The following is an 11141-nucleotide window of genomic DNA, read 5'->3' on the forward strand; positions in this document are numbered from 1 at the left end:
GATAATGTTTCTGGGCTACTCATAAAGTTGCCCAGTAATGTATCAGACATTGTTTCTCTGCTATTCATAAGGTTTTCCCTGGCCAATTCTTTGAGGAGTGGATGGCCCCTTCCTTCTTCCTTGTCTGTCTCAGTCTATAAGCTGTGTTGAAACCTGTGCACCAGGTGCAACCCTGCTGGCACTTGAAACACCGGTGGCACCGCCTCAGGCCTCACAGCAACATGCAAGCCACCATAGCACAACAAACTGACAGACAAGTTTGTCTCTCTTAGCTATTTGAAACCTCTCCACCCTCTCCTTACCTGGCTCCCTGGCTGCTGCTCTGCTCTGAATAATGTTGTTGTTGTTGTTTGCCATCGAGTCGGCCCCGACTCATAGCGACCCCTCTTTGGGTTTCCGAGGCAGTATCACTACGGAAATAGTGAGCTACAAAGTAAGGCTGACTGGTTAGCAGCCCACATCTCATGGTGTGTCAAATAGAACAGTACAGAAGGTGATGGGGAGGGCAGGTTTCACCTTTAGGTGGGATTCTCAGGAAAGGAGTCCATTGAAAGGTGATATTAAACCAGGTATAAAGAGGTGGAGTAGCTGATGACCAAATGGGGGGCTTAAGAGAAAGGAGAGCCCAGGATGACTCCAGGGTTTTGTCCCTGAGCGTCTGGAAGGATGGAGGTAATAGGTTTGGCCGGGGGAGATGATGGCAAGAGTGACCAATCTGAGAGGTGCAGTTTGCTTCCGAGCTAAGAGCCTTCATTAATAGACCAGTTGCACGTCGAAGATCAGAGGAAAATGAAGATAAAAGGAAAAGAAGTTAGCCCTTCAGAATATCCTGGGGTTTTAATAATGGAACAAACTCAGAGCTCTGCAAAACAGAGAAGAGGAAGGGAAAATGAGGAAAGGCATCACATGGGGAAAAGAAAAAGAAGCTGAGGGGAAGAGTGAAGTTTGGGGGAGAAAGGTAACCAGTGCTCCTGAAATATTTTGAAAGTGTTCCAGGCCAAAGGATTGTAAATAGTCATCAGTAACACCACAGGCTGTCACTGTGTCCCCTCTTCTCCCCTTACATCTGGATCCCCAAACCTTCTGCCTTCCCTGAGACCCTCCCTCAGCCTTTGTGATACAAGACATGCCAGCTACACATGTCTGAAGTCACAGGTGTCTTGGACATGTTCTTTCAATGTACATCCTAGAGCTCATGGTCATTATTATTTGGGCTCCTCTAACCAGAAGGCTGGTGGTTCAAACCCACCAGCCACTCCTTACTATTTGGGCTCCTCCAACCAGAAGGCAGGAGCTCTGGTAGCATAGTGCCTAAGGCACTTGACTGCTAACCAGAAGGCTGGCGGTTCAAACCCACCAGCCACTCCTCGGAAGGAAGGTTGGGCAATCTACTTCCGTAGTGATACTGCCTCCAAAACCCAAGGAGGGGTCGCACGGCACATAACAACAACAAATAAACAGAGAACCCTTCTTATGAAAAAACAAAGCAAAACCATTCTGGTGCAAACTGAGTAAGTCCTGTGGTCCAGTTAATAGAAACAGACCAAGGTCAAATCCTGGCTTTGATGTTGATCCACAGCTAAGTAAGGTGCCACCTTGGAGGAAGCTGGGGAAGGGTACACGGGACCCTTTGTACTGTTTCTACAACTTCCTGTGAGTCTCTAATTTGCAATAAGAAGTTTGAAAAAGAGAAGACTCAGGAAACTTGGCCCTGGCCTTGGCCTTGTGCAGGAGCTGCCGGAGCAATGGACGAACACCAAGAAGCTGGCCATCCAGGTGAAGCAGAACGTGGCTCCCCTGCAGGCCAACGAGGTCAGCATCCTGAGGAGGAAGTGCCAGCAGTTCGAGGTGCGAGGCCTGGGCAGGGAGGTGGGGCGGTGCTCGGGGCGTCTGCGGGCCGCCCCCTGCTCGGCTGCTGCAGGTCTGACCGCGTCTCCACCCTCGTTCTCCCGCAGCTCAAGCAGTACGAGTTCCGGGAGAAGTTCCGACAAGACGCCCCATTCTCCTTCAGCGACCCGGACCCCTACAAGTCCCTCAACAAGGTATCTGCTTAGGGAGCTTGGCTCCTCCTCTGGGAGCCTGTGGCCTTCTTCTCTGTTCTCAGCCTGTCCTGGTGACTCCAGACACACGGTGCCGTGTGACTGGCCATGGTCATGTGTGCATGTGTGTGCATGAGTGTGAGTGTGTGTACGCATGCACCTGTCTGCGTTTGCGTGCGTGGGGCTGGGTGTGTGCACCCATGCACGTGTCTGTGTGTGTGAGTTTGCATCAGTGTGCCTTTGTGTGAGTGTTCACTCCTGCGTGTGTGAGTGTGCACATGAATACATGGATGTGTGTGCACCAACTTGAAAGTGGATTGTGCATATGTGAGCATGTGTGCATGTGAGTGCATTGTGTGTGCATGTGTATGAGTGTGCACGAGTGTGGATATGAGTGTGCATGTGTGTGTGCATATGTGGTGTGTGTGCATGTGTGTACGCATGTATGTATGAGCACGTGAGCACATGTAAGAGGGCATGTGCCTGTTCTCATGAGCGCATGTGAGCACATGTGTGAGTGTGTATGTCTGCTCAGAAACGGACGGTCCCGCCCACACCCACTGCCTCACCTCTCTGGGTGCTGCTGATGGCCATCTGCTCGCCCTGCCCAAGTGGCCGTGAACCTTGCAAACCCCCGCCTCCCCGGTCTCCATTCTGTTCTCATTCAGCAGTTCCGTTCGCCCAGCCTCAAACCCCAGCCATCCCTCCGGCTCCTTCCTCTCCCGGCCACCTCTACACCCATCACCCCGTGTGGCCCCCACTATATCCACTTGCCCCACCCCCCGTGTGCTCCCCCTGCCTCCCCAGCAACAGAAGAGTATCGCAGCTATGGAGGCCATGATGGAGGCACTGTCCAAGTCCGGGAGCCTGTTCGAGGTCACGGTCCCGGACTATAAGCAGCTCAAGGCCTGCCACAAGGAGGTCCGCCTGCTGAAGGAGCTCTGGGACATGGTGGTCATGGTGAGAGCCCAGCCACGCCGCTCCCAGAGGGCCCGGAGGTGGTGCCCCTGCTCTGCTCACACTCAGCCCCAGAGGGCCCAGAGGCGACATACCCCTGTTCACCCTCAGCCCCCAGAGGCCATGGAGGCGACACCCCCCTGCTCACACTCAGCCCCTAGAGAGCCCAGAGGAGACACCTCCCTGCTCACACTCAGCCCCCAGAGGGCCCGGAGGCGACATCCCCATTTACACTCAGCCCTGCCAGAGGCCATGGAGGAGACACCTCCCTGCTCCCACTCAGCCCCCAGAGGGCCCGGAGGTGACATACCCCTGTTCACACTCAGCCCCCAGAGGGCCCGGAGGCGACATCCCCATTTACACTCAGCCCTCCCAGAGGCCACGGAGGAGACACCTCCCTGCTCCCACTCAGCCCCCAGAGGGCCCGGAGGCAACATCCCCCTGCTGACACTCAGCCCCCAGAGGGCCCGGAGGCGACATCCCCATTTACACTCAGCCCCCAGAGGGCCCGGAGGCGACATCCCCATTTACACTCAGCCCCCAGAGGGCCCGGAGGCGGTGCCCCCTGCTCTGCTCACACTCAGCCCCCAGAGGCCCCGGAGGCGACATCCCCCTGCTCACACTCAGCCCCCAGAGGCCACGGAGGTGGTGCCCCCTTCTCTGCTCACACTCAGCCCCCAGAGTGCCCCCTGCCTGTAGCTGTGAGACATGCCATCAGTGGAGACGCCTGAGAGACCCGAGATGAGGTCACAGCACAAAAGCACCTGTGTGTCTTGTTCTCTGTGGGTGCCCTCCTCCTCCTCCTCCTCCTTCCCTTCCTCTCTTGCCACCTCTTCTCTTCCTCCTCCCTCTGTCATTATCTCTCCCATCTTCCCTTTTTCAAAATCTGTGTGGAATACCACCAGGGCTTTGAACAGGTTCAAAACGATTCAGTCATCGCTGCCATGAACAAGGGTTGTGTACGTGTTGCCTGGCAACTGACTCTGTTGCCTGAGGTATTTTGATCTGACTAGGAAACACACAGCCTGTCCCCTACTCAAAGGTGGCGGCCGTCCACACCTCTTTAATGAGTCGCTCTCCCGAGCCCACCGCTGCCCTTCGGGTTAGCAGTCAAGCACTTAACCGCGGCACCACCACAGCTCCCTGTCGAGAGGAAAGCTAGGAATCCCTGTGGGGCAGCTGTGCTCTGTTGTGTGGGGTCACCGTGCGTCGGAACAAGTAACAGCTCAGATGAGAGAATGCAGGTGACGTTTCCCAGAAATCACCATACGCCTTTAAAGTTGAGGTGTTTCCAAAAACTTCTCCCACCAACTAGCCAGGACACGTTTATGATAACAGATAAGCTTGACCCTGCCAGAAAGGGCCACTGATTTCTGTGGGCTAAGACTGTAAGTCCTAGTGTCTTCAAAGTGAAGGCGCTCTGGTGGTGCAATGGTTAAGGCGCTGGGCTGCTAACCAGTCGGCAGTTTGAACCCAGCAGTTGCTCTGTGGGAGAAAGATGAGGCAGCCTGCTTCCAAAAAGACTGACAGCCTTGGAAACTCCACAGGGCAGTTCCAGTCTGTCTTGTAGGGGGGCTGTGAGTCAGAATCGACTCCACGGCAGTGGGTTTCTCTTTTGCTTCCTGGTTTATCTTCGGTGTAAACACCCTATAAATGCCACCCCCATCCTGCTACTTTGTCTTTATCTAGCAAGACTTTCCTGCCTCGAGTGCCTGCCTGCGTCAGCCACTTCCGATGTCCTCCAGCGGCACAGTACCCAGCCCCCCAACCACTCCCAACTCACCCCAAACGCTTCCCAACTTTCCACTCCCACCCCTGGTAGGGTGCTGGGTTTGTCTCGTAGTGTTGTGAGGACAACGTCTTCTGTTGTATGTTTATCAGTCAGTATGAGCCCTGTTGCTCTGCTGTAACAGACAGTCCTAGACCCCCATGTATTTAACCACAAGGATGTGTGTGTCCTGTACACAAAGCCCACAGTCCAGCTCTAAGCAGCCCTGGGCAGCAGTCTGCCACGGGGGGCTCAGCATCCCTGGTGGTTTGGCTCTCCTGGCCCCTGCCTGTCACTACACTCTCCCACGACCACCAAAGCCAGGGTGGACAACACTGAGCCAGGCATTGGCAATTACATGCTGCTATCCAGAAGTGACACGCGTCACTCAGATGCCACTGACCAAGATGACTTCTGCGGCCAGGCCAGAAGTGGGTGAGAACTTGGCCCTGGTGAATACCGCAGCAAAGCCAACCACACTGTTTTACCGGAATATCACTTAGCTGCTGATTCGTGGCTATTAATGTAGCCATTGATCCCCGCCCCCCCAATCCAACCATTTCACTGAGCTGTGTTCTTGGTGCTGAATCTCCCTCCCCGGGCTCCACCCCCTATGAGCATTACAGTAAGGTGGACAGGTTCTCCGTGGGTCCTCCCCGACGTGTGCCTCAGAGAAGCGGCTGTCCCCATCTCAGGTGAACACCAGCATTGACGACTGGAAGACCACCAAGTGGAAGAACATCAATGTGGAGCAGATGGACATCGACTGCAAGAAGTTTGCCAAGGACGTGAGATCCCTGGACAAGGAGATGAAGACGTGGGACGCCTTCGTGGGTCTCGACAACACCGTGAAGAACATGATCACGGCCTTGCGTGCCGTGAGCGAGCTGCAGAACCCCGCCATTCGGGACCGCCACTGGCAGCAGCTTATGATGGCCACCCAGGTACTGTGTCCCCAGGGGGCGGGGGGACGGCCACCGGCAGCCACTCACGATGGGCGGTGTGCAGGTGTACAGCCGCCCGCTGGGGCCGCCCTGACGGCCCAACTGCCTGTCCAGGTCTGGCTGGCCCCAGCGGGCACCAGGGGTGCTTGGGCTTGAAGCTGACAAAGCCAGGTTGTGGGGATTGTCCCACATGTGATATCATCTCTGCTGTCACCATCTTGAAACCCTCCGTAAACTTTGAACAAGGGCCCCTTATGGTCACTTGCACTGGGGCTGTCAGATTATACAGCTGATCCTGGTTGCAGGTTGAATGTCCCCAGGGCTCAGGTAGTTGGGAGAGAGAAACAGCTCCTCTGTGGCCCCTGTGCACCCCAGAGCATGGAGTCTGAGTGCACGAATTTCCCAGGGGCACCCGCCAAAGGCCAAAAGGAACCTTCCCCGCTGTCGGCAAAGGGAAAAGAGTAAAGTTACACTAAGCAGCTACTCACGGGCAGAGAGGGGGAGGGGACACGGGGAAGCAAAAGTCGTGTCCGGGTGTGACAGGCCTTTAAGAGGTTAGAGGAGGTGTCACCACCACTATGGAGAGGCAGGATTTTGAGAGTGGCCTTGGCCTTGGGACAGGGGGATGTAAGACAAGCAGAAGGGCTGAGGCAGGGCTCAGGGTCGGATGGGGGCTTGCAGGTGGGAAACCTCAGGGAGGAGGGTGTGGTGGAGGAGGGCACACGTTGAGAGGACCCCCAAAAAGAAGAGACAGCCCATGACCCCAAAGAAGTCTTGTTGAAGCTGCCGCCCAGTGGGCCCCTTGCTCAGGGAGACCCCACGCATACTGGGATGGGGTTTGCAGCGGCTGGCTCTGGAAGCAGACCCGTAGCCCGTGGCGTCAACTGTTTGAGCTGCCCTGGGACTAAATGCTGCTGCTTCCCAGAGGGTAAAGGACAAACCACCCCATACGCAAAATGTTCCCCCCACCCCCCGGCCACCAGGTGAAGTTTGAGATGTCGAACGAGACGACCCTGGCGGATCTACTGCAGCTGAATCTGCACAAGTACGAGGATGAGGTCCGCAACATCGTGGACAAGGCCGTGAAGGAGTCAGGAATGGAGAAGGTAGCGCTCAGTGGGATTTCTCTTGCATGGGCGACCCCGAGACTGAGCCACTGACTCGGTGTCTTGTGATGCCCACTTCCCAGGACCCCCGTAGCCATTTGACACTGGGGGAGGTGGAACAAGCCTTCCCTCACCCGGCCTGTTGCAGAAACCTTGTGAAGTGGTTTCAGGATCTATTACACAGTTATTCTAAATCGTTCCACCACCATTAACATCTTTCACTGTAAAGAGGAAGATCAGAGTCCTGGCTGCAGCCGCCCCTCCCCCAGCTCTAGGTACCCTGTGACCTGCTTCCTGTCGGCATGGATTTGCCCATTGCGGGCATTCTGTGTCATGGAAGCATGCAGTCTGTGGCCTCTGGGTCTGGCTTTAGAATGGCGTGTGTCGACGCTCCGCTCTCCTTCCCCACCAAGCAGCAGCCCCTTGTGTGGACACGGCGTGTGCCCTTCATCCGTCCGTCCTGAGGGCCATTCGGGTGGTTTCTGCCTTTTGGCTACTGTGCTGCTGCGCATTTTCGCTTTTGTGCACAGGCTTCATTCCAGTGACCTAGGCACTCGGGGCCCCCGTCAGCTCGGCGTCTCAGACAGCAGTGACCGGGCCTCTGTGCCCGTGCCCCTTACAGGTGCTGAAGGCCCTGGACAGCACCTGGTCCACAATGGAGTTTGAGCACGAGCCCCACCCGCGCACAGGGACCGCGATGCTCAAGTCGGACGAGGTGCTGGTGGAGACGCTGGAGGATAACCAGGTGCAGCTGCAGAACCTGATGATGTCCAAGTACCTGTCGCACTTCCTGCAGGAGGTGACGGGCTGGCAGCAGAGGCTGTCCACTGCCGACTCGGTGATCTCCGTCTGGTTCGAGGTCCAGCGGACCTGGGGCCACCTGGAGAGCATCTTCATCGGCTCCGAGGACATCCGGGCCCAGCTCCCCGACGACTCCCAGCGCTTTGACGCCATCGACCTGGAATTCAAGGTGGGCACGGCCCCTCCTCGGGGGCATCACGCCCTGGGTGCAAACAGGGCTCCCGGTGCCCCTGGTGACCCCTTTCTCTTTGAAGGCCTTGATGGCAGATGCCGTGAAGACGCCCAACGTGGTGGAAGCCACCAACAAGCCGGGTCTCTACGACAAACTTGAGGACCTGAAGAAGAGGTGGGGCCCCACGGCAGCCAGACACGGACGTCGCTGCCTCGGGAGCTCAAGTGCATGGGCCTGAAATTTGTCACTTCGTCAGCTGACGTGCCCCCTTCCCTGGCAGCACGTGCTTCCCAGCCCCTCTGTCCACGCACTGTCCCCACCCACACCTGCAGGCGGGCAGTGACTCCAGCCATGCAGTGTCCCCACACACACCCGCAGGCAGAGGTGACTAGAGATCAGACAGTTCACCCTCATGCCCAGGGCACCCCCCGAGGTCAGAGGATGGCAAAGGAAGGAGACCATCCTGTCGGAAGCTGTGAATTGAGCTGGGCGTGTGAATAACGGGGAGTCCCTGAGGGACGGACATGGTTAGCACCCTTGGCTGCCACCCCAGAGGTTGGCATAGCACTGAGAGGCACCTCGGAAGCAAGGCCTGGTGGTCTCCTTCCACAGACCCGGCCATGGAAGCCCGTGGAGCAGTTTGCCTCTGGCTGACGTGGGGTGGCTGTGAGCCCGGTCACTCAGTGGCATCTGGGATTTTTGGTGACTAACAACAGGCTGGGGGCTTCCAGGGCTGTCGGCTCAGTGAGCCTGGGGGCTGGGCTGCAAACGACCCTCCCGACTGAGCCTCCCCCCATCAGGCTGGCGGTGTGTGAGAAGGCGCTGGCGGAGTACTTGGAGACCAAGAGGCTGGCCTTCCCGAGGTTCTACTTCGTGTCCTCGGCCGACCTCCTGGACATCCTCTCCAACGGCAACGACCCCGTGGAGGTAGGCGGCCCGGCTGCACCACCGCGGGGCAGGTCGACACGGCCCCACCTCCAGGTCCGGGGCCCGCCTCAGCCCTGCAGCGGGTTGGCCTGGAGTGAAGGAGGGGTGTCCGTGAATGTCCTTGTGTCATGGCACTGGGCCCTCCCACCAGAAACTGCCACGGCCCCGTGGGGGAGGGAGACTCCGGCTGCGGTCACTGTGGCCTGGGGTGGACGCAGCACCTCCCAGGGCCCCCATTTCCCGTCTGTGATGTGGACACCGACACCAGGGGCTTCCTGCACTGCTCCCGAGAGACACGCCGCCTCCTGGGTGGTCCTCCTCTCCCCTCCCCCATAGGCAGGGGCCCAGGGACCGGGGCGGAGAGTCTCCATGAGGGATGTCTGTAAAAGCACAGGGTAACCTTCACTCTGCGAGGACAGGAGGACGGGGAATTTCGTTTTTCTTTTAAACTGTGTTGAATACACAGGTATCAGCCCACTTGCTGTCCCACAGTTCACACACGTCACTCAGTGGCGTGGCAACTGTCACGTTGTTTGGCCACCACCAGTAACTGTTCCCTAATTTGTATATCCCCCTGAACAGCTCAGGGTGACAGGACTGTCCTCATCACAGAGTGACAGGGAACGGTGGGGCCACCTAGTTAGGATCTGGGTGTCCGACACGGGCAGGATAGAACCTTCCAGTGGGAAAGACATGGTCAGGCTGCGCCTTTGTCTCTGAGGGCGGGCTGGCCCAGCCCCGTGTCCAGCCTGAGAGCATCCTCACCGGAGGTTTTGTCAGTTAAGCTGGGTGAGTTAACACTGACCAACAGCGATGGTTACGTTGCTGTTGTGCGGTGCTGTGGAGTCGATTCAGACTCTCGGCGACTCTACAGGACAGAGCAGAACTGCCACAAGGGGGCTTCTAGGTTCCACGCGTCGTGGGAGCACATGGCCTGGCCTTCCTCCCACGGAGCCCCCGGTGGGTTTGACCTGGAAGCCGCTCGGTTAGCAGCGGAGCATTTAACCGTTGCGCCACGTGGGGTTCCTTGACGGGGCGTCCTCTCCAAAAGACAACGGGAGAGATGCGCAGACCTGCCCCAGGACGGGAAGGCTGAGGGAGGGACTCCTAACTGTGGTGCCCCCCAACCCAGGTCAGCCGCCACCTGTCCAAGCTCTTTGACAGCCTGTGCAAGCTGAAGTTCCGGCTGGACGCCAGCGAGAAGCCGCTGAAGCTCGGCGTGGGCATGTACAGTAAGGAGGACGAGTATGTGGACTTTGACCAGGAGTGTGACCTCTCGGGCCAGGTGAGCGGGTCGCCCTGCGCCTGCTCCTCCCTGGGGCACACGGCCAGCGACTCTTTGTTAGGTTGTGGTGAAACAGACGAAACACTTGCCATGGCGGCCGTCGTCCCCTGTGTGGTGCAGTGTCCTCAGTTACCTTGCTCTGTGTTCAGCCGTCCCCTGTACCTCCTCCCAGATTCCCCATCACAGCCAAGAAGACCCGATGGGGCAGTTCTGCTCTGGGGGCATTGACTCAGTGGCATCTTATGGTGACAACAAACAGAAGCTAGGCCATGACCGCTTGTCACCCCTCCCACCCACCCACCCTGACCAGTTGCCATCAGGTTGACTCTGAGTGATGGCGGCCCCCTCGCCCCACCACGATGGGCATCAGAGCAGAACCGTGTCATCCCGACCGTGTGCAGTGGTCGATTCTCTCAAGGAGACTGGAGGCCGTCACGCCTCTCATCCCAGTCTGTCTGAGTCTGGTAGCTCTGCTGAAACCTGTCCACCGTGGAGGACCCTGCTGTATGTGAAAGCCGGTGGCCTAGCCTCCAGCATCACGGTGTCACACAGGCCACCACAGCAGGACAGACTGACAGACAGGTGGTACAAGCAACACTAATGTCTCTGAATCCTCTTTATAACCCGCCAAGGGACTGCTTGGGAGGAGCCGCACACGCCTGGACCGCCGTTAAAATAGTTTGTCGTTCCAGCCTCAGTGGCTTCCGAGCGGCCCTCCCCGTCCCCAGTTTGCCAGCAGGAAGGTCGCCTCAAGTGCAGGTGGGGCCTGCTGCTGACAGTGGACTTCCTGGCTGTCCTCCACTTCCATCTCTCTGCATCTCGATCAAACAACAGAAACAACTATGACATGAGTCTAAGCAAAACAGAATTAGGGATCAGTCACCTGGAAAAAAATCTCACGCAAGAAAACCCAAACTTCCAAAACTTGCACTATGGAACCTGACTTGTTATTTTACATGCATGGGCCTGGTGGGAAAGTGATACCAACTGCCGTGGAGTCTATTCTGAACCATAGCGCCCCTAGAGGACAGAGTGGAACTGCCACAGGGTCTCCAAGGCTGTCAGTGTTCATGGAGGCAAAGCCCAAACCACACCCACTGCCGTGGAGTCCATTCTGACCCACAGCGCCCCTAGAGGACAGA

General features: G+C 57.4%; 1 protein-coding gene across 1 annotated transcript in view; it reads left to right on the forward strand.

Moving 5' to 3' along the window:
- DNAH17 (dynein axonemal heavy chain 17) overlaps window positions 1–11141 on the forward strand; it is a 128661-nt gene that overhangs the window by 33830 nt on the left and 83690 nt on the right. The window contains 9 exon segments of the mRNA XM_007959838.1: window positions 1732–1848; window positions 1956–2042; window positions 2847–2999; window positions 5460–5708; window positions 6692–6814; window positions 7437–7784; window positions 7870–7961; window positions 8588–8714; window positions 9847–9999. Coding sequence (XP_007958029.1) covers window positions 1732–1848; window positions 1956–2042; window positions 2847–2999; window positions 5460–5708; window positions 6692–6814; window positions 7437–7784; window positions 7870–7961; window positions 8588–8714; window positions 9847–9999 — 1449 coding nt within the window.

This window comes from Orycteropus afer, unplaced genomic scaffold (genome assembly GCF_000298275.1).
Source record: "Orycteropus afer afer isolate SDZICR_OR568_19922 unplaced genomic scaffold, OryAfe1.0 scaffold00018, whole genome shotgun sequence".
Taxonomy (NCBI): Eukaryota; Metazoa; Chordata; class Mammalia; order Tubulidentata; family Orycteropodidae; genus Orycteropus; species Orycteropus afer.